This window comes from Theobroma cacao, chromosome 9 (genome assembly GCF_000208745.1).
Source record: "Theobroma cacao cultivar B97-61/B2 chromosome 9, Criollo_cocoa_genome_V2, whole genome shotgun sequence".
NCBI classification, from domain to species: Eukaryota; Viridiplantae; Streptophyta; class Magnoliopsida; order Malvales; family Malvaceae; genus Theobroma; species Theobroma cacao.
The window spans coordinates 35,900,937-35,925,962 of NC_030858.1; the positions used below are offsets into that span (position 1 = coordinate 35,900,937).

Sequence of the window (25,026 nt, forward strand, 5' to 3'; positions counted from 1 at the left end):
ATTGGCGGCACAATTAACGATGGTGGCTGTGGCTCATTGGCTCGGATTCTTTGGTTGGTGGCTGAGGCTGATTTCTAGTTAGCTCTCAATTTTCAATGTAATCCTGATATAATTTAAACTAACTCCACAAACCAATTTATATATTTGTCAATTATTTAACGATAAATAATTATAATTAACTTCATGTTTGGATCATTCAACTTATAATCAATATTCAACTAATATCTGCAATTTGTACTTTCTTTGGACATCGATAAAAAGATAAGATAATTTGTATATGAGATAACTATAATGATTCAAGTTTAACACCACTGCTCTAGTAACTTCTCCAGCCTAATGTGAGATGGGGTATAAAAACTCACTCACTCAAATCCTTTGCCTGATTAAGATCTCACTAACATAATGTCAAAACTCACAACAAGTTAGTACATGCTTTAATAACAATTAAGATTCAAATATTATAGACCCAATAATTTTTCAAATCTAAATCACGTGATTTTAAAAGTTTAAATTCAATTAATTAATGGTAATTGACTTAAATCTTACATAAATCTTAACAATCACACTCATATATGATGTAATATGCATCATATAAACTATATTATAACATAATTTAAGATGATTGTAATTATAGTTTGATCTAACTTATATACTTACTTTTCTAAATGATATTGATTATAGAGCTTCCGTTGTACTAATACATTTGTCTTATCCCAAACCAATAATCTAAAACCTACCAGGCAACTACTCATTCTTTAACTTTCAAAAAAAAAAAAAACTACTCATTCTTTAATTGTACCCAAAATAATGAAAATAGAATAAGCCTCATTAGTCAATAAAATTTTCACATCAATAAAGTCGTTGTAGTATAGTGGTAAGTATTCCCGCCTGTCACGCGGGCGACCCGGGTTCGATCCCCGGCAACGGCGGTTTTTTTTTTCTTTTCTTAGTAACTGCAAATACCTTTCCGTGGCGGGAAATCCACGCTAACAGAAAAACAAACCCAAAAGTTTCGTTCACTTTTTCTTCAATTCTTATTTCAATCTCCCAAGCAACCGTCAGTTCCCATTCCAAAACCCCTCAGTTTGCTACGCCAATAACATGTTTCCGCTTACATTTCTCTGTACTCCTCCACGTTCCTCCGCCCCATTACCGCCGACGACATCCACCGTCAGCCGCCGCATGATCAGCAGCACCACCATCCACATAATGGCACTAGACGGGATAGTTAACGTCAACTCACTCTTCACCTTCGCTTTATTCCTTGGCCTTGCATGGTACCCCACCCCCACCCTCATAGACCCCAGCTCCCCTGCCTGTGCCGCTGACTCCAACGTCGCCGAGAACCTCATTGCATGCCACGTGTACTCATTCAGCTCCTTCCTCTTCTCTAGCCTCATTGCATCAGCCATCAAACAAGCCATAAAAATAAGCAAAGATAGCAAAGACGTAACAGGGCATGGAGTTGGCGCCAGTCTTGTGGATGTGAACTTGGTGGCTTTGAGGGTTGGGATGTTGGCTTCGGGTTTTGGTTCGGTTTTTGGATGTGGGTTTCTGATGATGGCTCTGGTGGCTATGGTTCAGATTAAGTTGGGGACTCTGAGTTGTGGGAGTCTTTACACTTTCGCTGCTATTGGTCCTTTGGTAGTTTTGGTCCCTTTGGCTCTGCTTATCTACATTTCTCTTGTTATTTATGCCTTTACTCGCTAAAAATGGATATATCTATAAAGATTACGGAATTCTTTGTTCTCCATATTTTGTTTTCATAATTTGGATGATTACATGATTTTTCTTGTCTTGGATTCACTGCCACCAGAGATGAATTTTTGCTACTAATCAAACATTTCTGCTACAGAACTTTGTACTTTAACATGGAGATTCTACTACTTTAATTATATATAAACTATCACGTGTCTCTGATGTCTCTCACTAATTTATTTCCAAGTTTGACACTCCTGGGATGATCTACTGATTTAGATGCATACTTTGGTAATATTTTAAGTGAGTGGTGTTGGGAATAGTGCACTGTGCTTGGTTTTCTTAATTAAAATTGCACAGTTGCAATGTCTGCAGATACGCTTTTTGCTAATATAGTAATCAGAGAACTTAGAAATCAGAGTAAACAAATTGAATTATCCCCATCAAGTCAATTTATTTTTCAATTCTAAGGCCGATATATTTAGTCTTCAAAAGCTGTCCATGGGAAATAACTCATTTCCTGGATTCTGCTTCTCTTATGCTAGTAAAGGCCCATGTGCTAGTAACTTGAAACAGAAATTTTGTCTAATAACTTGTTCAAACTTATCCTCAAGATTTCTAGATTAATGTAATGCATCTTGATTCAAAAGGTTTTTGCTAGGGCAAATTTGGGTCAAAGTTTTATCTGATCAAGTAAGTCTCTCAGTTTCATGGCAAAGGATCAGATTACTACAATCTTCAGGTTCCATTATTTCTGCTGCATAATTGCAGTTCTTTCTGCATTTTCTTTCATCTCAATCTTTTTTTGGTGTCATTTTTCCAGCAATTGCTATTCCATAAACCAAATAATGATGCAAAATCCAAAGGAAGACATTGACCTACTTACATTCCCTTCTGCTTGGAATCATCTTTCTTTCCCTTCTGATCCTCCTCCTAAACTTCTTAAAATTGCCCTTTTTGTCAAGAAATGGCCTCATAAGTCTCATGCAGGAGGGCTTGAAAGGCATGCCTTGACTCTACACCTTGCCCTTGCAAAAAGGGGCCATGAGCTGCACATTTTCACTGCTTCTTCTCCAAATTCCTCCTTCCCAAGATATCCAATTAGCAATTTGATTTTTCATCTTTCAAAGCCAACAGGTGCTGGTTATCTGGAGCAGGCCGTCGTCTGGAAGCAATTTCAAACTCAAAATTCCACCAGAATACCATTTGATGTGATCCACACAGAAAGTGTTGGACTGTTGCATACTCGAGCAAAGAACCTGACAAATCTAGCTGTTACATGGCATGGGATTGCATATGAAACCATTCATTCTGATATCATTCAAGAGCTTCTGCGGACTCCTGAAGAGCAGCAGGCTTATGTGTTGACTGAAAGAGCTAAGAAGGTTGTTGAAGAGGTGAGATTTTTTCCAAGATATTCTCACCATGTTGCTACAAGTGACCATGCTGGGGATGTCCTGAAAAGAATTTACATGATCCCAGAAGAAAGAGTCCACATCATTCTTAATGGAGTAGATGAGGAGATCTTCAAACCTGATTTCTCTCAAGGAAATGATTTTAAAGGGAAGTTTGGCATCTCAAAAAGTAGATCTTTGATTTTGGGAATGGCTGGGAGGTTGGTAAAAGACAAAGGGCACCCTTTAATTTTTGAAGCTTTGAAGCAAATATTTATGGAAAATGAAAAATTCCGAGAAACTGTTATTGTTCTTGTTGCTGGTGATGGTCCTTGGGGTGCTAGATACAGAGATCTTGGGGCCAACATATTTGTTTTGGGTCCATTGGAACAAGCTCAATTAGCAAAGTTCTATAATGCGATAGATATTTTCATGAATCCAACTCTCCGAGCTCAGGGACTGGATCATACTTTGTTAGAAGCAATACTCACTGGGAAACCAGTAATAGCTACAAGGCTTGCCAGCATCACAGGGTCAGTAATTGTCGGACCAGAAATGGGTTACACTTTCTCTCCTACTGTTGCCTCCTTGAAAAAGGCTCTCTATAGGGTTTGGAATGATGGCAGAGAGGTTTTGGAGAAGAAAGGCAAGGTTGCTAGGCAAAGAGGGTTGCAATTGTTCACTGCCACCAAAATGGCAGCCGCATATGAAAGACTGTTTCTGTGCATATTAAAGGAAGAATATTGCAAATACCAAAATCCGTTTAATTAACATTGCAATGTTAGTTTGATATTCAATTTTGTGACAGCATGTGGTGCAAGAATCAATTAGATTCTCCTTGAGGTGGTATCTCTCATAAGACTTGGTGAAGTCCTTTGATCTCTATCCCATTGATAGTCCTGACTGTTCAGAGACATGAAAGAAGAGTTGTACAACACATCTTTCTGCACTAGCAGCACCAGATGAAGAAATAAAGTTCCTGTTTAAGAAACTGGAAAAGAACTCAACTACTTCATTGCCTGAAGGCTACTATATCCAAGGATTTCCAGGATGAAGTCAAAGGTATCACTAATCACTCCAAGTCTTGATTTTTTAAGGTTGCTGATATGGAGTTAATTTACACATTTTATGGAAAATTTTCAATCAACTTCTTTTAATTTTGAATTTATGTGCTATAATCTCTTTCAACCAGACTTACATGAAGGTGGCATGGCATGAACATAGTGCACTTACTATTGGCAGCCAGATGACAGATTAGATCTATAGAGTCTTGGTTAATTTAGGAAAGATATGCAAGTCAAATGGTATGCATACTACATATTTCATTGAATATATCTTAAGAAACATGGGATATCTCATATCTGCACTTGGAACCATGTGCTTTTGCAGCCAAACATAGCAGAAGAAATAGCTTTCCTGCTCACTGTCACTGCCACTGGAAGCTCTGTTAATGTTCTATTTCCACTTCACTGATATTGGATTTAATTTTCTTTTCCTTTGAAAGGGCAATCCTTATGAATGAACAGTCCAAAAGGATACTGCTTGTACTTTTAGTTTTTTGTTGTGTAACTTTCATACATAGCAAAGAGACGGCATTTGGATACCGAATCTCAAGCATTCATATTGACACTTAAAAAGGAAAGCCTAAATTATCTATTCATTCTCAGCCTTTCACACATTAGGGAGGGAAATTGAGCATCTAAATATTTTCCGCTCTTCTCAGCCTAAGAAAACTTATCCCAGAGCTAAGTCTATGATGTAGTGAAGGAATTCTCAAACATCATTTCCAGATAGAATTATGAAAAAGATATCATATTACAGAAAGGATTTGAGATCCCTAATGGGCTCTGTCAATGTCAGGAACTTATTCGTACTTCTTGTCTTCCATGATTATTTGTTTGCTATATGAATTCCTGCAAAATGTCAAGGAAGATTATATAAGAAACCATACTGTTAAATCTTCAGAGAAGTTTCTTCATAGAAATATAACAGCTGCCATTACTCGTCTTGGGATAAACAGGTACAAATTTCTTCACCAGTCATATTTCATGAGTTTGGCCATTTTCATTTTTGCTAGTTTTTTGGTTAAGTAAGAACACTAGTTAAATTTTGTAAATGAAAATACCTTGGAAAACTGATGGAGAATCCATATGCACTAGAAGCGCAGGCTCTAATAATAAAGCGAACCTGCAGAAATCCAAGTCAAGTTTTGAGTCTTAGTATAGTCAAAATTCATATAGTTGCATTGAGGTATCTACTTGCAGCTTCATCTATAACATCAGTACCTTGCCACCAGTTTCCTCTAGAAGCATCCTGTGAATTGTTTCCATTAGGATCATCTTCACCTCCATCTTTCTTAAACTATTCATTCACAAAATATATAGTACAATTACCTTAATACATCTGAAAAATAAAATTTATAGAATAATAACTTTCATTCATCTTTCACAAAGTAGTTTTTGTATCAGAGATCAACCAGTCAGGACTCACAATAGGGTATGACGTAGAAGTTTGAGTACTCGAAGAACAGGAATATATGTCTTGGCCACCATAGTAAAGAGATGAACTTAAATGGCATGGTTCTGCCCTTTCTTCCTGAAAAACTGAGTTCCTCTCCTTGTTGGGTATGTTATAGGTTGCACCCTCAGCAAGTGGAGCTACGTTAAATGGGAAAAAGGGAAACAAGAATCAGAAAATATTATCAGAAACTAGTTTTACATTGTCAAACAAGGTAAGAAGTACTAAATTTTTCACAAAATGAGGATAGGTTTACTGAAGAATGAGGGAAATCATACTATTAACAGTCCATGAAGCACTGCTTCCAGGGAAGCAGCAACATGGAAGTAGTAGTTTAAAGAAAAACGTATAATAGGTCCTCAGGTGACTCTTACTGAATACAGAAAAATTCTGAGGATATGCTCCTATTGACACAAAAGTACTTGAGTTGACAAGCAAATAGACTTGGAATTTGTTTTCCCCAATGCTGCACAGTTCAAGCAATATAGAAGGTCTACATCTGATGGGAGAAATGGACTGAAATCATAAGAAAGTGAAGTGTCCTGATCAATAACCTTGCATTCCATGTCTCCAAGCTGAACCTTCTAAAGACTGATTTGGCCAAGATTCTAACACCTTGGAGCTTGAGGAGTTCCTCCCTCCCGCCTGAAATTTCAAATAAAGAAAAGTTACCTATCAGACTAGGAATCTGATTAAAGAAAACTCGTCCTTGGTTTCCACTAGAAAAATACTTTTCACATACAAAAACCATGCCTTTCCTCTGCTATGCTCTTGTATTCCAGAACAGAAGATTTACATACGATCAGAATGAAGAGGCCAAATAACATAGGAAACAGTCACTCCATCATTAACCCAGAACTAGAACTTTCAGCCTTTGATTGAAATTCTGAATTGCAGAAGATTATACCATATGGGACTTTTCAGCTTCAGTTCAAGAGTTCCGGCTTAGAAGTCATATTTCAGAGCTATTCAGACGAAAACTAACCTTTTCAAATTTTCCTGAACTTCTTAACCGATAATACAAGCATAAAAAATGAACTAAAACGTCACATATGAACTAAAGCATGTCCAATCAGCAGAATCAAATATATAAAAAGGAGAAGCAAGAAAGGAAGAGTTCTAAACGTGGATGACAGCAAGAAACGATATCCATAGCAACTGCAGCCACCAGCATGAGACAGTGTATATACCATGGATGGAGGTGGAAAAATGGAACTGAAAATCCCTTTCGACGTTGATGATGATGACTCCTTGGAGCCAAACAGATCAGCAGTGAAGGAGGAAGAAGAACCAACTTGCCTCTTACTCTCCATTTTCCTTTTCTTGTTTGTCAAACAAACCGCAGAAGAACTGAATTCCCAAGTAAGAACTAATCAAATTCTGTGTACAGACACCTTATAGGAAAGACCACCCTAGTTGGAAAAATAAAGAAAAACCAGATAAGATTTGCAGAGAAGATACAAAGGGAAAACAGAAGTGCACGTGAAGATCACAGTATATGGGGAAGATGTATATCAAACTGTCTCAGTAACCATCTAATATATATAAAAAAAAGCTAAACAAGACGCCATTTGCAGGTGCAGCCCATGTGCCCCATCATCATCATCAAAAAGGTATTCTATGACTATATTTTATGGTAAACTTTTCTCTCTTTCTGTCTTTCCTTTTTTTTTTCTCTCTCTTTTCCTTTTAAAATCAAAGATTCAAAGGAATTTTTCTCTGCAACTTCCTTTCATTCACATTTGGTTCTCTGCATATAATATCAATCTCACTTTTTTCTCAACTAAACATAACGGATAAGTGCCACGAGGGGTCCACTTGTCATCCCAAGTGGCGTACCATTGACTGCCATCTGTCCTCTAATGGATAAATGCACCCTCTCTTGGCTCTGTAGGGTCATAATAAAAAAAAGGAAAAAAACGCCTTCAAGTTCACTATATCTTGACCTTTTCCTTTCCTTGGCTAATGACCCTCCATGGGAATGATTTTCTTTAGATATAGCTTCAAGGGGGTTTGAGTGAAAGAGAGATTTGGAGAAATCTCTATTCCCTTTGATCCCACAAGAAGATAACTAGATAAGGTTGTTTCCCCACTCAAACCTTTATCTATATGTGCCCCTAACAGTTGAACCTAATTATGTTTTTTAAATACCATAGTTGATACTAAAATACCATAAATGATACCATTTAGATACCTGAAGCTACCTAACTGATCAATTCGTTTGTATTTTGTCATGGAGAAGATACTAAATGCATGACCAAATACCCTTTACTGATCTCTTCTGCTTTCCCTTTTTTGCTGTCTATCACTCAACGGTCAATGGTTCGGTTTTTCCAGCAAGAATAGTAAACCACCCTCCTATCCCACATTTAAACTTGCCCGAATTCCCATAGCTTTTTCCCAGGAATCGGTTTCTAATCGGGGTTTGATCATGTGAGGCAGGGTTCCAATTCCATATATTAATTATAAGCAACTAGCATCTTGTTTAAGGGCAAAAGTAAATCAGTACTGTTGTTAGTCTCAAAATGTGAATCAATCATTGAGATAAAGTTGAAGTGTCAGCTCACTCAATTGGATAGTGCTAGTTGACCACGTTTTCCTGGCAAATAATCCTAGTAGTTGTGGCCATTTTCTCATGATTTCGCCTTGGAAAGTATGGCTAAGAGTGCATGCTGTGATTTTGTTTGATAATAAGAGCTTGAAATCTTAGGTCTCATCATGCTGAAAAGGATCATTACCCCATTTGTACTCTCTCCTTACTTGTTTTTAACCCCATATTTTTTAAGCTACATGAATTTTACTCGGAGTCCATGGAATACATGCATATCAAATTTGTGAAGACAATGATGAGTGAGACAAGTTGGCATGTCAAGATGTTATGAAAATTGATCCTATAAGTTCACCAAGATCGGCATCTCTTGTTTGGGAATCCATGATACTAGTGTTAATTACTACTTAATTAGTAGCTTGAAACGTACTACTTCTGTTTTTGCTTGTAGAGTTTAAAATAATAGTTTCAGAATCCTAAACCTTCCTTTTTCTCTATCTCTTTTTCTGATTTTTTTTTCTAAAAGCAAGGTCCATAGCAGAAATGAATCTATGTACAGAGAACTGACTACAATACATGGTCAAATTTGGGAAACTTTCACATTCTCTGGATATGCCGATTAATGAACATAAAAAAATAATAATAATAACCTATAGTTCAGGTATTGAAAAGGAAAGGTAGAAGAACGTGAGCGGCAGGATTCGAACCTGCGCGGGCGAAGCCCACATGATTTCTAGTCATGCCCGATAACCACTCCGGCACGCCCACTTTGCTGCTGCATGGGTCCTCAATTACATTTCTTTTGAGACGAATAATGAATGTGGCAATCACACAGATTATATTCCTTTTTATCTATTTATTTTACAGCAATACAAGGATTTTACGGCCATTGGCTGTGTGATGAGATGCCGAAAAGGCATCATGGTTAAGGCAATATGCTAGGATAAAGGTGGTCAAAGAAAGAGCCAATAACAAGCAATCTTATCTATATATTATCTTCCATGTGCATCCTCCCTTAAATCATGGACAAAATTAGACAGTGCATCATGCTTCAAGAATCTATCAAAACTACAGTTCTAAGTTGAAAGAACTCCTCAATGTGACTAACAAAATGTGGACTGTTCAAGCTCTGAACAGGAAAATCATATATCTGCCATATAGGTTCTCCAATGGAATTGCTCATTCCTGCTTCCTCTTCCAAAAACATTGCTGTCTTATCCTGTCAGTTTCTGTCACCCCTATGTGACTCAGATCAATCATTTGAACCCTGAAACCAATGAAGTTTAAATTAAAGGAGGAAATAGTTTGATAAAGCAAATGAGCACAATTCACTCTTATGCAAGTTTTGATCTATCAGTTTATTGCATTCATGGATTCAAAAAACTGCATTACTAGGTCTTTTCCATAAGCTTGATTGCATCAAGTAAGCAATTAATAACATTCAACTAACAAACCCATAAATGAAACATCACATGTTTTGGTTCTTACAAAAACAGATATAGATCAAGATAATCCATGAAAATTAATGCAGCCAAAAACTAAGACAGAGTCATTACAACAGAATGATGAGCCTAATAATACATTTAAGTACACATGACGCACTTGTTCCACAGAGATGATGGGTGATGCCAAACTGATAGTTTCAAGTTGATAGTTTCACAGCTGACTTGGTGTAATTAGGTGCTGTTTAAATCCATGGACAAGTTCTTGGATATATAACCCTGTTGTCAATGAAGAACCAAATTAGACTAAAAGAATGTTAATTCCTTGTCACTAGTTATTGTTATAATTCTTTACCAAAAAAATAGAAAGAAAAATAAAATTGAAAGAGCAAAGGTCACTAGCAAACCTCAGTATTTGCCAAAAATTTCTTCCGGAGGATCATAAGCATGTTTCTCTGGAAAGAGCTCCTCAAAATCTTTCTTGACCTTGTTCCTTAAAAGAGGGTGAGGCAGAAGCCCCTTCAACAAAATCCTAAATGGCAACTCCTCAGGTGGATCTGGAGACTTTATCATGTCCTCGTATATGTTCATTGCATCAGCAGGAGATCCATCCCTCAAGAAGCCCCTAATGATCTCAGTGTATGTCTGAGAATCAGGGAACAGCTCTTCCTTTCTCATATATTCCCATAACTTCATTGCTTCATCCATTTTCTTGAATCTCGCTAATGCAATAATTAAGTCCTTATACAAGTAGACATCAGGCTTATACCAGTCTTGCTTTTGTATCACCTGGAAAACCTGAATATTCAACAAGATACAAATATCAAGCAGAAGATATTATAACTCAGAAGACCTTATCTACTTCATTAACGGCTAAAGCTTATTATATATAACACTAAAAGACCCATACGTTAGAGCTCTCTAAAAAATATCATTTTAATGCACAAAGCTGACTAATTCTCTTTTATCACTAGTAATACAAAAACCCATCAAGATTCTCAAGCTAACTACCGAGAAATCAATGCCCTCCAAAAACTAACATTTTTTCAAGCATTTGATCAAACAAAACAAAAGCAATTTCATTTCACTCTTTAACTCAATCAAGAACACAGAAACCTAAAGATTAAGAACAACCCAATTGAGTAAACATCAAAAAGAATTAATAGAGTGAAAATGCGAGTACCTTTACCGCGAGAGAAGTCTCCTCTTGGCGTTCAAGCTCTGTAAGAACCGCAATCAATTCCATTTTCAATAGCCTTAAAACATGCGTTTTGATAAATTTCTGAAGTTTGTCATCATCATCCTTAAATCTCTTTAAACCCAATATTACAAAAAGTGCTTCTTTGCCAATCAGCTTTTTGCCTTTCCAAAGGGGACCCCTCGGCCTCCCATCATGATATTGCTTCAACCCTGAGATAGGTATATGGGAATTTGATTGTACATGTGGGATTCGAGGGTTTACCGGAAATGGGGACCTTGTTATGGGGCTTTTTGCGAGGTTCTGAAGGAGGATTGAAGTTAAAATTGGGCGCTTCGACTTTAAAAAGACGCGAATTGCCATTAGAGCCGGAAGAACTCGAGAATGAGAAGGGTTTTGGTGGAGAAAAATGCTTCCAAGTCCAAGCAAGTGAGAAACGATGCGTTTCACATAGGGCATTCAAATATGTATATTAATAATTAAAAAATATTAATATTTAAATTACAAAAAATAATATTTAAATGTTAATATATAAATTATTTTTTTTATAAATCCACTTTTAATTTGGAGTCTTCTAATTTCACTCTCTATAAAATTGGAAATAGTTTTCAAATACTAATATATAAATTACTTTTTAATAAATTTGCTTTAATTTGAAATTTTTTAACTTCACTTTTTATAAAATTATGAATTCATTAATATCATTAATTATATAAAACTCTAATTAATTAAGTAATATAACATGTAAAAACTCATGACATCACTTATCTTAATATGAGTTCGCCCCTTGTGTATATCGTAGCAATAAGTATATTATACATGTTGTTGGTCAAGTAATTCATTTCCTATTGTATAAAGAATAATATTTGATGATTACATTCTTCGTAGTCTGAGTGTTCTTTAGTAATACAAGGTTTAATATCAGTAACAAGAATACAATCTGTGTTCTATTAGTCACTTGAGTTCCCTGCTGGTTAATGAATCCCAGATGTTAGTCAGAGCTGAAATGGTTCCAACCTTTGTCTTTGAAGCATCTCAAATTTGTCAAAGAAACATCTTATCTATCTATCAGGGCTCCATGATACTACATAAAGATCAACTTGGGTAGAAGGTTCCCCAGGATTTGGGACTTGAATGTGAAATTCATAAAGGAATCATTATTACAAGGCATTGGAGATCGTCATGATGACAAGCTGACAAGAACTGAGATCAAACATTTGATCTAAAACCGGGATTATGTATGTACAACAATTGGACTTCTCACAATATGGGTGCCATCCGACCAGATCAATGTTGTAGACAAGAGAGAATGGCTTTTTAAATCTCCTCCACTAACAGTCACCTTAAAAGATTTCGTCTCGTTCAATGCCTTAAAGGAGAGAATTTCAGGAACCACTTTAACTTCAAGTTTTGGGTTTGGGGAGACTTCTGCCTTGTAAGTAGAGTTCGCAAGACCAACATTTTCTACTGTTCTATGGAAGGTAACTGTGAAAGACTTGTTAGTTGGAACTGAAGCTGTCGGTGAAGGATAATTCAGATCCTTAGGTGGTACATTTTCAGAACGTTTAGGACAAGAGCTGTTTCCTCCTGATACTAGTTTGACATTATCTGGACTATATCCCAAGCTGCACATCAATTTTATGTAGTCTTCCTTAAAAGCTTCATATACAAGTCCAGGATGAATGGCTTTAACGGGGTTGATATGTCCAGCACCATAAGCAATTTCACCATCTGGGTTCTTGGATTTATCCATTGGCCAGGCTACCAGCAAAGGAAAATATATGAAAATTCGTTTCCGCAGCAGTCACTTGTGAATGTTCAAATAAAGAATTATTTGATTAATTCCCTTACAGCCAAATCCAGTCTTTAACTCTTTTTTGACTGTAATAATGCAACACCCTCCTTGAACCATATCAAATCATTCCCCTGCTTCCTCTTAGTAGTCATAGTTTCCTGGAATTACTATATTTTCATAGGATAAGTACACACTGGAACATTTTATTCCAATATAGACCAGTCAGATTTTTATGTAACAGCAAGCAATGAAACAAAAGAGTGAAGAGCAGCCAGCAGGTGTGAAATAAAGACATAAATTAGTTACAAAGCTATGAAAAATCCATTTAAAGCTCCTTTGTTAATGACAAATCATGGGTTTTGATATATTCTTTATTTGGTATTCTTGTTAATGACAACTCATTTTTGGCTTACCAAAAGCTTTGTAGTTGAAGATGCTGCCAGAATGGCTGCAAACTTAAAATGCAATAAGGAACACTGCCAAACTAGTTTCGATCACCTTAGCATTAACCCCAATGCAAAAGTAGCTTAAATGGACTAGCATCCAAATCTTGACCTAAAACTAAAACGCCCAACTAGTTTCAGATTCCAAGACAATTAGACAAAACTAGTGTTACAGATCACCATTTGATGAGAGGAAGTTCTGCATTTAATATAGAAAAAAATATAGAATACACAGACAGGGACAGCCATTTGACAACTTATTTTAAGCCAGTTTTCTGATCCGTTCACCGTCATAACTTTGTCATCAATGATGCTACACCAAGAGTATTTAAAAAGGTAGCTGAAGCTGCTAAACGAGTTTCATTCGTACATTCACACAGCTGTCGGACAGAGATGGAAAAGCAAAGACAGAGGCGTTGCCGGCTTGTACTGGTTCCATTGCCATTCCAAGGACACATAAATCCGATGCTTCAGCTTGGATCCATTCTTCTCTCTAAGGGCTTCTCCATCACAGTTATTCACACTGCTTTCAACTCCCCTGACCCCTCAAACCATCCTGAATTTCATTTCGTATCCATACCTCATAACTTATCTGATCAAGTCATCTCTTCTGGCAATTTAGTACTTCTTATATCAGTTCTTAACGTGAATTGCCAAGCGCCCTTCCAGGAATGTTTGGTTCGGGTAGTGGAACAACAGGACGAACAAGAAGAGATTGCTTGCATTATCTATGATGAGTTAATGTACTTCTCTGAAGCAGCAGCAAAGTTTGTGAAGCTGCCAAGTATTATCTTTCGCACCACCAGTGCTTCAACATATATTTCTCGTAGCGGGATTCTCCAACTCAAAGCAGAAGGTATTCTTAGTTTGCAAGGTACGTGTGTTTAGCTACAGCATCTACAACTGTCAGTGAATTTTGAATGAAAGATTCCACTATACCATATTACCAACTTGAATTCCAAGTGTCCTTAGTTATGTTTATTGCCTGGTACTATTTTCTCCAGGCATGCTGCATTCTGGAGGGAGAACCAATATTTTGGGGCTCCCGATCTAGACTGTAGCATATTTGATCCTGGATTAGAATCACTGATACTGGAAAATTAAATTTGTTAACTTAGGTTCAACATCGCAAGACTTGGTGCCTGGGCTTCATCCCCTCAGATTCAGGGATCTGCCTGTTTCCAAATTCGGAATACCAGAAAATTTCCTGCGGTTGATATCTAACATGAGCAAGACAAGAACATCTTCAGCTGTTATCTGGAACACTATTGATGTCCTTGAACAGTCATCACTACCAAAGATCCAAAAACAATGCCAAGTTCCAATATTTCCGATCGGTCCTTTGCACAAGGTCGCTCCAGCCTCCTCAAGCAGTTTGCTAAAGGAGGACACCGGCTGCATTACATGGCTTGACCAGCAAATTCAGAACTCAGTTCTATATATAAGCTTGGGGAGTGTAGCATCCATAGACAAGAAAGAGTTAGTTGAAATGGCTTGGGGTTTAGCCAACAGCAAGCAGCCATTCTTGTGGGTTATTAGGCCTGGGTTAGTTGACGATCTGGAATGGAACAAGCTGTTGCCTGAGGGTTTCATAGAAACTGTAGGAGAAAATGGCTGTATTGTAAAATGGGCACCCCAAACGGAGGTATTAGCACATGGTGCTGTGGGAGGGTTTTGGACCCATTGCGGTTGGAATTCAACACTGGAAAGCATATCAGAAGCGGTTCCAATGATCTGCAGACCATGTTTTGGCGATCAGAGGGTCAATGCAAGGTTTGTCAGTCACGAATGGAGGACCGGCTTACAATTGGAGAATCCATTTGAGAGAGGAAAGATAGAGAGAGCTATCAGGAGCCTAATGGTGGAAAAAGAAGGGGAAGAAATGAGGCAGAGGGCTTGGAATTTGAAGGAGATGGTTGAACTTTGCGTAAGAGAAGGGGGCTCTTCCTATGTTTCCTTGAATCAGTTAGTCGAGCTAATCATATCATTTTGATCACAGAGCTGGCATTGTTACGGCCACAGCTAGCATCCTTCTGAGCTAAAATATAGAGATGAAACTTTTGGAAACTTGTGAAAGGTTCCTAAATTACAACTTTAGGGGGAACAAAATTTAAACATATCCGCCCAATTAGCAGCATTTACTTACATATCCAGGCAAGCACATTAACAGCGTAGCTTGGGAGAATTTGGCTGGTTTTAATAAGACAAAAGCAATTAATCAGGAAATTGGCCTGCCCTTTCAACAGCAATTATCAGCAATACAAATATCATTCAACAAATCCAATAAGCAAGGTCTCGTTATATCTTATGGTAAAAATATTAGGTTACAAGAGTGCAGAGGAAGATTTATCCATTCACATACAATTAGTCCATAAACAGTCACGTTTTAAGATTGTGCTCAAGTTATTTTGGTGTACAGTAGCAATTATACATCTTGAAATAACTGCATTCATTTGTCTACACAAGTCTGTGTTCTAAGTTAAAACAACCACATAAGGGAACTGTAAACACACCACTTAGCAGTGGAGCAGAGAGCTAAAATGATTGGCACAGATACTCTTCTTGGGCAACAATATGTCCCTGGAGTAATTCTGCAGCGTAGAAGCAAAAGAGAAAGATGGTTACATTGACAGTGACACTAATTACCATATCATTGAAAAAACTAGGGGGAAAAAATGGAAATATCAATGCATTCCAACTACCAAAGACAGATATAAACAAAAACAACGAAAAGAGATAATATTTGTGCGGCAAAAGGCTTTACAGTTTTAAACAGGGCACATAACCCAAGAAGCAAGGAAACTAATTGGCTCAAGTATGGAGATAATTAGCAGCCATCATCAGCTCCAGAGTCAGTTCAGGTTCAATGTAGAACTCAGTCTCTTTACCCCTGACCAAATAGTAACATTCTGATCAGCGTAAAAGAAAATAGAGAGAGCTCATAAACAAAACTCAAAGTTCAAATATATAAAAACAGAGGTGATTCAAGCAATCAACAAAAGTAAAAAAGTCCATTCATAGGCCTTGCAGAACAAAATAAGTTGGTTAGTTTGAGAAATCGTATAGTTGTTAAAAGTTCATACTGCATAAAAATTACAAATAGCACTGATATGTGTGACTGATACCAAAACAAAACACAGCAAGAGAATATACAAGGCAATTCCTACTTTTTTGGTATTTTAAGTTCAAATATCTAATATCTGTACTCATCCATGTGGATGTAAACTATCACACAGGAAGAGGATAGCACACTCAATGATCCCATGCCTGTTCCATAATATCAAGCCAAGATCTATTTATCTTCGAACTAGTGCTTATTTTCAGATGATAATCCTGTTCATCAAGATTCCAACTACAGTATATAAAACAACCAGAATTGTTACAATATAACATGACAAATTGTTACTGAAGCATCTTAAATCGACAGATACATTATGTAAATGAGAGTGCTAAAAGCTTTATATTGCAAGGAAATCGCTTGCAATGCGGATTTCCACTTTAACTACAATCCCTCTCAACAGAAGAAGCCACTATTAACAGTCAAAGACTTTGTTGAAATACTAACATTTGCTTCTACCTAAGTACAATGAAGGTGCTCCTACATATAATTTGACAATTCACCTCCAGCATAATCATGACAGAGCTCTGCCAGAGAAAAACAACAACCAAACATGGGCTTCATTCACATACATTTTATCAACATATCCAATTCTCATAAAACTACAATTCGAGCTACAACTTTAAACATATATCCACAGTATTCAAACATTGTTTGAAGCAGCTTAAAAAATGAATAAATACTCAATGACAAAAAAGAAAAGAAAAACAAACAAATTTGATATACAATTAAAAGATAAAGAACCTGGAATATTGAAGAGACCAATAAAAATATTGACAGATCTTCTCAAGAATGACAGCACTTATCTCCGGAAAAGTCACCTCCCCATGCTCCGTCTCCGCAAAACTACCTTCATCATCACCCAAAACCCATTACTTTCCGCTTTCCAACAACCCAAAAAATAAAAAAATAAAAAAACAAGAAATTAACATTTCCAATCAAGAAACAACAAAAAACCCAGAAAACCCAATTCCCCAGAAAGACCAGAGAAGAAGAGATCAAAGAAAGAGACCTGGAGAAGTAAGCATGTTACGTATGGTTTGAGAAACCATGGCAGCTTCCTTATCGATAACAAATTCCATCCCTTCAGCGCTGATGAGCTTCACTGTGTCTTCTTTCTTCATCTTTCTCTCTCCGTTTATCCGCAATCTGGAGAGATCGCGAGAGAGCTTGTCAGGGACTTTCCGGTTATCGACTTTGGGACGACAATGACTCCTTCGGAAAAACAAATATTTTCTGCATTTACAGGCGTCTTTTTCCTTTTATTTCCTTGTTTTTTTCTTTTCTTACGTTACTTTTACTTTTTGGGGTTTCAGGGGAAATTAGATTTAGAATACTCTCGCTTGGCGCGTGTTCAATCACGTGACGAAGATCGGTGGAGGGTGTTTGGGTAGCGCGTTTACTGCAGCATGAAGTTGAGTCAGCGGAATCGTGGATTGGATAGAATAAATCCGCACGCTGCCTTTTAAAAAAAAATAAAATAAAATTATTAAAATTTTAAATAAAATATTTTTATATTTTTTATAATTAATAAATAATTAATTATTATTAATCAAAATAATATTTATCAATCATATCGACGTATCATGTTGTTATTTGATATAACATATTAATATGTTACATGATTTAAAAAAAATAAATATAATAAAAAAATATATTTAAATTTTATTAAATAAAAATAAATCCTATGCTCTAGTCTTTGATACTACCTTCATTTTTATCTTTTAATTTTCATATTTTGTTAAAGAAAATTTACTATGTTTTACTTTGAAAAGAAATAACCTAGTTATAAATTAAAAATATGCGTTACACAATCATCTAGCATCTTGTGTGGTGCCTATTATGCTCTTTAGGTTCATCGTTCATCATTATAATGAAATGATGATACTTCCATATTTATTTTGTTTAATTAATTAGTAGTATCTCCATAACGCAAAGTTGCAAATTAATTGCATTTGTTATACTTAGATATTTTGGATTTTCTATAAAATCACTTAGGTTTTATGTCACGTTTTTTCAAATCCAATTATATTTTATAATATTTCAAGATTTTTAGAGTTTATAATAAGTCTTGAATAATTTCGAATTAAAAATTGTTGAAATTATATATCGTTAACTACTCTTGAAATTACTCATTAAAAATAATTGAGTTTTATGTCACGTGTCAGTCTATTGCAAATTTGTAAGTTCAAAGTGAGGTATGATTCATGTTGCCTTAAATTCATTAAAAAAATATAAAAATGTCCTCAAATCATTTTTTATAATAAAAAAATATTAAATTATAATACATATTGGTCCAAATTATGTGAATTTTATCAAAGATGGACTAAGTAATGGGAGAATACAAATTTAAAAGGTTTTCTTAAATTAATAATAAAAAAATTAAAGTCAAGATTTTCAATCTCTAAATTTTGAATTTGAATATCGAATAAAAAAATGGTTATTCTCATTGTAAAACTCAAAATTGAAATAAAAAAAAAGATAATAATAAAAGTTTATGTTGAAATATTAGATCTTAGCTAATATGTAAGTTTATTCTCATTGTAGTTGACTTGAAAAAAGGCCTTTCTATGTAACTGATGACATTAACTTGTTATTTGAAACTTGAAACATAATATTATTAAGTTCTAATTATAGTATTAATTTCGTGGATTCTCACGCAAATTGATGCATGCTTACATCGATGAAAATTAAGTTAGCTCTTTAAACTTTATACTTATGAGTCAAAATCATTTCATTAATTGTGATTACAAGTAGTTTTTAAGAACAAATAAAAAATATTAGGATTATTGATTAAATAGTTATTAATATAATTATTTGTTGATAAAATCTTTTAAAAAGTTATTGAACTATTTAAAAAAAATTATTTTTTTTATTTTTTATTACATTTAATTAAACACTTATATTTTTTATTTTAAACTAAATAAGTTTTTATAATTAACGATTGATTAAATGTTATTAATCAAAATAATATTTATTATTTTTATACTTACGTGACTATAACATGGAGGGTGAAAAGTTCATATGAACTTGTCACCATGACACATTAACATACTACATCACTATTTAACATAACATGTTAACATACCATATTAATACCATACACAAAAGATAATAAATTACATTTTGATTAATAATACTTAATCATTTATTAATTATAAAAATTTATTTAATTTAAAATTAAAATATAAATATTAATTAAATGCAATAAAAAATGTTACTTGAATTTTAAAAATAATTTATAACTTTTTAATAAAATGACTGAATATTCTCAATGCCATTCATCATATGATTTAAATAAACCCATGAATGAAATGAAACAAATATAAAAATTTATGCAAGTGACATGATGACATGTAAAGCACCGATCTTTCAACGTTGACCGAACATCATTTGATCAACATTTTTGAAACCGACTATATTCGATCGTACGGCAATGAGAATAAAAAGCTATTTGGAAAATGTTGAAGACAGTAGATCTGACCGCACCGGATTGAAGCTCAAAGAAAAAGAACAAATGCGGGGATCAGACGTTGGGGTGACATGGTAAGATACATCCACTGGCACTGCCGAATCGCCCGCCAGCCTGCTCTTATTCATTTTCGGCCTTCAAAATTGTCTGTTTAACAAAAATGCCATTTGACGACACCGTTTTGAATCCTCCTCCCACCAAAAAGGCAAAAACCGTAATAAGAAAAGAAAAATCTATATATTTATTCTGGTCGATTTCAAAAATCAAAATCAAAAGCTCCCCCCCGGTCCCCTTCTCCACCTCTCTCCAATCGCCATCGGTTTTTCCGTTTCCTCTCATTTCATAACTCCTTTTTTCCTCTTTCCTTTATTTTATTTTTTATGAATTTTTCAGTATAATTTCGCTAAAATTATCAATTTTCCTTTTTGAGAATTTTCTCTTCTCGATCTATCCACTTCGGGTAAGTCCAATCGCTCCCAGATCTCTCTCTCTCTCTTTGTTTTTTTATTTTTTTGATCGGTTGTTTTTTGGATCTTGCAGGTTTGAGAGAGAGAGAGAGAGAGAGAGAGAGAGAAATGGCGCATAGAGTAGATCACGAGTACGATTACCTTTTCAAGATCGTGTTGATTGGCGATTCTGGAGTTGGAAAATCGAATATTCTCTCTCGGTTCACCAGAAACGAGTTCTGTTTGGAATCTAAATCCACTATCGGCGTCGAGTTCGCTACCAGAACTCTCCAGGTTTTTCCATCTTTGCAATCAACTTTGCTTTTTTTTTGTTTCGTTTAACTGCTGAAAGTTTAATGGTTCTCGAAGTTATTATACTTTTACCTGAAAATTCTCTTCACTTTTGATGTTTTCAAGTGTGTTTGAATACTTCTGATCTGATTTAGTGTCGGAAAATCTTGCATGATTAAGTTGATTGTGAAATCTTATGTTGATTATTAGATAATTATATGGTTTTAGCATGGAAGTTCAATTTGAATGATGTGTAGTGAGCTAAGAAAGAAATGGTTAGGTAGTGATGATCATTGAAGGGGCTTTCGCGTCATTTCCTCTTAAATCTTGAAATCATATAGTTGACTTTGAGATGATTGTTCCATCTCTATTTTGAGTAACAAATTCTACATGTCAGAAATGTTGAGGGTTGATCAATTCAAAGTTTTTTCCTGCTTTTATGTTATTTATCAGGCTACTATGCTCGAAGGACTAGAAGGTTTTTGTGTTTGTCAGAAAACAACTGTCTGTTTTTTTTTTGCCCCTCTGTTGGCAGATTATTTTATTGAATTGAAAAAGAAGTTATTTATTAAGCCAAGCTGTATAGTGCTGTTTTGTTCCCATTTTTAATAGTAGGGAGTATATTGTTGTTGTTTATGGGTCCATGATATAATAATTGAGTGTTTGAGTCTGCAAGAAGAACACTTTCTTGCTCTTGCCAGCCTGTCATATTCGATTTATTAGAACCTTCTTTGACCCTTTATCATTAGTAATCATGGAATTGGTAATGCAGTTTGGTAAATTGTTGGTTTGTGTTTTACCACTAATTTCTTTCTTTTTTTTTCTTTTTTTAATGAAATAGGTGGAGGGAAAGACTGTTAAGGCACAGATATGGGATACGGCAGGTCAGGAGAGATATCGAGCTATCACTAGTGCTTACTACAGAGGAGCTGTTGGTGCACTTCTTGTCTATGACATAACCAAGAGGCAAACCTTTGATAATGTTCAAAGGTGGCTGCGTGAGTTGAGGGACCATGCGGATTCCAACATCGTCATCATGATGGCTGGAAATAAATCGGACTTGAATCATCTCAGAGCCGTCTCTGAGGAGGATGGTCATGCTCTGGCTGAGAAGGAAGGTCTTTCGTTTCTCGAGACGTCAGCGCTGGACGCAACCAACGTTGAGAAGGCATTCCAAACTATATTGAATGAGATCTACCATATCATAAGCAAAAAGGCATTGGCAGCACAGGAAGCAGCTGCTAGTACTACACTTCCTGGCCAAGGAACCACCATAAATGTTGCTGATGCATCAGGGAACACTAAGAAAGGATGCTGTTCCACTTAAAAAAGTGATTGGTTATATTTGAGGAAGGGAAAAATATTTGCTAGCAAGCAGGCCTTTTTTTTTTTTTTTTATTTCTCCCTTTATTTTTTTCTTTTTCCCACCCTTTTTCAATTTTTGGCTGAGAGAGACACATGTAGAATACTTGTTTTTACTTAAATGAGTTGTGATAAGGAAGCTTGTGATATTTTAAACAACCATATTGGTGTTTGTAGGATGGAAAAGGCCTGCTTTTCCTCTGCTCGTCTCTCAACATGTTTACCTTAAAAAGTGGAAGTTGGAAAGGTTCGGTGGGAAGTTGCTATTACAAACAAAGAAGCTTAATTTGTTTATTTGATTAAGTCACTAACTTGTAATAAAAGCGTGTCTCCTTTTAAGACTTACTCTCCCTCCTATTTTTCATCAGGACTGGTCTGTCTGCTAGGACAATGTGTGGCTCATTTCAACTTTTATTGTTGTGAGAACTGAAAGGTACATATTGACCTCGTCTCAATTGAGTAGCTGGTGAATCTCGTCTGCAGGTTACCTTGTCTGAATTGACTCGTTCAAATGAATCTAAAAGGGCCACAAAAGAAAAGGGTATTTAAAGCCCCATAAACTTGGTGGCTGTCTGACCAATATAGAAATGGGCACCATGGAGGTTGCTTCGTGCTTGATATGTGCAGGTACAAATAGGACATAACCATCTCAGAACGTTCCATCCAATATCCTTGACAGATAGGCTGATGGGGAATCAAACCAACTAGCTGATGGCATTCACATTGCAGGACAACCAAGTCTGGTTGTTCCAAGTCATCCAACGCAATAATATACCACTTATGCTGAAGAAACAGCAAAATTCATGAATCTGGTATGTTTTTTAATCTACATTCTCATCACAGAGTATAGAAAAGCAAATATAAAGGTATCGGTTACCAAGATTTGTTGAGAAACTAGTAAAAGACTATTCGATTTGTATAGTAACGTGATAAATTTTGTATGTTTTTTCGCAGTAATCCCTGATCTTGCTAAGAATTTCATTAGAGCTGGCTCCTGGCTCAGCTACTACATGGCAGGACAATACAAGTTTCCCAACGGTTATAGCCCATACATGGAGGTCATGAATATTTTGGACTCCCTTGATACCCTTGATACCACTTTCGAGTGTATCAATGTCAATTTCCTTCGGTGTCTTTTCCATCAATATACCAAATATATCTCTAAGCATGGGTAGAGTGGCAGTCAGAGCAAAAGTAGAGAAGACAAGGGTACAGAGAAGATCGACTGCCAACCAGTGTGGTTTCATCCATATAACAGCTCCAGCAATCATCACCCCAACAGATTGAATTAGGTCAGCCATGACATGCAAGTAAGCTCCTTGGAGATTTATGTTCAATATCTTGGTCTTCTCTGGAGTTCTTGGCACTAGACTAGTATCCTCTTCTTCAGCTGAATCACAAGGTTTCCCTCCCTCATGGTCATGATGATGGTGATGGTGGTGGTGGTGATGATGTGTGTCCCCACAAGCATCGAGAGTGTGATCATGACCCAGCCAAAGGACCACAACTAAGTTTATAATAAATCCAAATGCAGCAATTGCAAACATGAGTGCCCCATTTACCTTTCCATTTTTGTGGAGAATTCTGTCAAGTGCTTCATAAATTAAGAGTGCAGAGATAAGCCATATGAGCTGCACAGAAGAAAGAGCACCCAGGACTTCAAGACGATTGTATCCAAAAGATTGGTATGAGGTTGCCTTCCATGCTGAAGCCCAGACTGTAAAAAGAGATATGGAGAATCCGGCAACATCAGTGAGCAAGTGGGCTGCATCCGTGATAACTGCAAGACTGTTGGCTTTTACTCCACCAATAATCTCTACCACCATAACCATAAGATAGAAAACAATGAGCCCAGAAAGTCTGATTGCTGACTTCCATCGTTGCTTTGATTCCAAAGTAGTGTTTTCTTGCCTGGAAAAGGCGCAAACAGAGCAGCATTGTGAGTCTGGTGGCATTGAAATGATATTACTTCCTTCAGATACCATTGGCATCTCAATGCTGTTCTGATCCTGAGATCTCGAAATGGAGACTTCATCATATTCCATCTGCCTGGACAACAGGATCATTAATAAAGTCAAACAAACAAACAAGATGAGAGAGTAAGACCTTTATACAGAACCCACAATTTCAATCAAACTGCCAGATCAGGAGTTCTAGAGGTTAGGCTAGAAATGGCCATGTTTGATCATTTAAATTGCCATGGTCAAGGGCATCAATAAAATCTTGGAGCATGAGATCAATTACATGAGCTTGGCAAATTTAAATTATAAAACCATTGTAACTTAGCTTGTCATTTTTCATGAAATAGTAATAATTTTTAAAATGGGAGTAGATGGACAATTGCTGCAGGCTTCAAGCACAACCAAAACTTTTAGATCAACAGGACCGAGCAATTTAAGATTTAATATAAATCATCCCATATCTCTTCCAAATGAAAAGGCATATAATACCTCGCAAACTAAACTGAAAAATCTATGAATATCAGGATCCACCTGCAAGGGCATAAGGGATCAGTCATGCAGATCTATTCTCACCCTTCAAATCCTTCTCAAGCCACACCTTTTGAAGTATCATAATATAGCGATAGAACCACTGCTGAGGTCTATCAATTCCTCTCTTTATGCAGTCTTCATTTTTCAAACATAGCTAGCCAAGATTCCAAAGGTGAATTGTTGCTTTTAGTCCTAAATGCTGCCCAATATTTACTTTTCTGATGCCTCTGAACCTCATTCTTCTTAACAGCATTCACATTTCATAGTTCCAGCGTATAAACACAAACCCCAGATAAACCCATATAGGCAGCACAAAACTTTTATGATCCTAACCACAATTCAAATGCATGAAAAGAAAAAAAAAACACCATATTTTCACCAGAAATTAAATACCCATTTCAGGAAATCCCATCAGAAACCCGGAACACACAAAAAAAAAAGCAGAAAATAGGCATAAGTTAATGAAATTTACCTGAGAACCAGAGCTGAAGGAAGAATAAAAAAAAAAAGAGAGATCCTTACTTCATGAATTGAATTTGGTCAGAGTTTACAAAAGGATAGATATAAGGAAACATATAAAGACTGTGATTCTTTTTAGGACTTCCCTTTCCATGTATTTTTTATGAAAGCCCACCGGAGACGGCAGGTTTGGTGGCTGCCATCGTAAAAAAGACGACAAAACATAGAAGAAATTCGCGTTCAATTTGTTTCAATAATTTTTCACTTTCCCAGTTCCAAAGGAGATGGAACGCGAGCATTTATAGGTTGAAGCTTAACCGCCACGCGCTGTAGAGCGATTGGGCAAAGGGT

General features: G+C 36.0%; 8 protein-coding genes and 2 non-coding genes across 15 annotated transcripts; 5 read left to right on the forward strand and 5 right to left on the reverse strand.

Annotated features, from left to right (window-relative positions):
- TRNAD-GUC lies at window positions 858-929 on the forward strand. The gene has a single exon. It is a non-coding gene; the product is annotated as a tRNA-Asp (tRNA).
- On the forward strand, window positions 1,064-1,889 carry LOC18590602. The gene has a single exon (XM_007016220.2). The coding sequence runs from the start codon at window positions 1,102-1,104 to the stop codon at window positions 1,708-1,710; it is 609 nt and encodes a 202-aa protein (XP_007016282.2). The 5' UTR covers window positions 1,064-1,101; the 3' UTR covers window positions 1,711-1,889.
- Window positions 2,155-5,006, forward strand: LOC18590603 (D-inositol 3-phosphate glycosyltransferase 1). Of its 2 annotated transcripts, none has more exons than XM_007016221.2 (2): window positions 2,155-4,396; window positions 4,482-5,006. In XM_007016221.2, exon 1 carries the CDS (start codon window positions 2,409-2,411, stop codon window positions 3,861-3,863), a length of 1,455 nt encoding a protein of 484 aa, XP_007016283.2. In that variant the 5' UTR covers window positions 2,155-2,408; the 3' UTR covers window positions 3,864-4,396; window positions 4,482-5,006. The 2 variants fall into 2 exon arrangements, with proteins under 2 accessions (XP_007016283.2, XP_017983751.1); XM_018128262.1 differs by having other exon boundaries at window positions 2,155-4,154; window positions 4,285-5,006.
- LOC18590604 lies at window positions 4,688-7,376 on the reverse strand. The gene is made up of 6 exons (XM_007016223.2): window positions 6,800-7,376; window positions 6,164-6,254; window positions 5,583-5,749; window positions 5,378-5,453; window positions 5,218-5,279; window positions 4,688-5,005 (listed from the first exon to the last, which is right to left on the reverse strand). Exons 1-5 carry the CDS (start codon window positions 6,920-6,922, stop codon window positions 5,263-5,265), a joined length of 474 nt encoding a protein of 157 aa, XP_007016285.2. The 5' UTR covers window positions 6,923-7,376; the 3' UTR covers window positions 4,688-5,005; window positions 5,218-5,262.
- TRNAS-AGA lies at window positions 8,844-8,925 on the reverse strand. Its single transcript has one exon. It is a non-coding gene; the product is annotated as a tRNA-Ser (tRNA).
- Window positions 9,126-11,239, reverse strand: LOC18590605 (pentatricopeptide repeat-containing protein At3g46870). Of its 3 annotated transcripts, XR_001929563.1 has the most exons (4): window positions 10,783-11,239; window positions 10,007-10,397; window positions 9,760-9,878; window positions 9,126-9,424 (listed from the first exon to the last, which is right to left on the reverse strand). XR_001929563.1 is itself a non-coding variant. In XM_018128021.1 (3 exons), the coding sequence occupies exons 1-2, from the start codon at window positions 11,158-11,160 to the stop codon at window positions 10,008-10,010; spliced, it is 768 nt and encodes a 255-aa protein (XP_017983510.1). In that variant the 5' UTR covers window positions 11,161-11,239; the 3' UTR covers window positions 9,126-9,424; window position 10,007. The 3 variants fall into 3 exon arrangements, 2 of the variants coding, with proteins under 2 accessions (XP_017983510.1, XP_017983509.1); XM_018128021.1 differs by lacking the exon at window positions 9,760-9,878; XM_018128020.1 differs by lacking the exon at window positions 9,126-9,424 and having other exon boundaries at window positions 9,573-9,878.
- Window positions 13,262-15,154, forward strand: LOC18590607 (UDP-glucose iridoid glucosyltransferase). The gene is made up of 2 exons (XM_018128019.1): window positions 13,262-13,909; window positions 14,154-15,154. The coding sequence occupies exons 1-2, from the start codon at window positions 13,429-13,431 to the stop codon at window positions 15,026-15,028; spliced, it is 1,356 nt and encodes a 451-aa protein (XP_017983508.1). The 5' UTR covers window positions 13,262-13,428; the 3' UTR covers window positions 15,029-15,154.
- Window positions 15,315-17,459, reverse strand: LOC18590608 (transcription elongation factor B polypeptide 1). Its single transcript, XM_007016228.2, has 4 exons — window positions 17,166-17,459; window positions 16,898-17,003; window positions 15,800-15,925; window positions 15,315-15,626 (listed from the first exon to the last, which is right to left on the reverse strand). The coding sequence occupies exons 1-3, from the start codon at window positions 17,275-17,277 to the stop codon at window positions 15,847-15,849; spliced, it is 297 nt and encodes a 98-aa protein (XP_007016290.1). The 5' UTR covers window positions 17,278-17,459; the 3' UTR covers window positions 15,315-15,626; window positions 15,800-15,846.
- Window positions 19,882-22,069, forward strand: LOC18590609 (ras-related protein Rab11C). Its single transcript, XM_007016229.2, has 3 exons — window positions 19,882-20,085; window positions 20,166-20,365; window positions 21,204-22,069. The coding sequence occupies exons 2-3, from the start codon at window positions 20,201-20,203 to the stop codon at window positions 21,687-21,689; spliced, it is 651 nt and encodes a 216-aa protein (XP_007016291.1). The 5' UTR covers window positions 19,882-20,085; window positions 20,166-20,200; the 3' UTR covers window positions 21,690-22,069.
- On the reverse strand, window positions 22,610-24,961 carry LOC18590610 (metal tolerance protein B). 3 transcript variants are annotated; one of them, XM_007016230.2, is made up of 2 exons: window positions 24,689-24,961; window positions 22,610-23,773 (listed from the first exon to the last, which is right to left on the reverse strand). In XM_007016230.2, the coding sequence occupies exon 2, from the start codon at window positions 23,767-23,769 to the stop codon at window positions 22,630-22,632; it is 1,140 nt and encodes a 379-aa protein (XP_007016292.2). In that variant the 5' UTR covers window positions 23,770-23,773; window positions 24,689-24,961; the 3' UTR covers window positions 22,610-22,629. The 3 variants fall into 3 exon arrangements, with proteins under 3 accessions (XP_007016292.2, XP_007016294.2, XP_017983210.1); XM_007016232.2 differs by having other exon boundaries at window positions 24,739-24,960; XM_018127721.1 differs by lacking the exon at window positions 24,689-24,961 and adding an exon at window positions 24,217-24,681.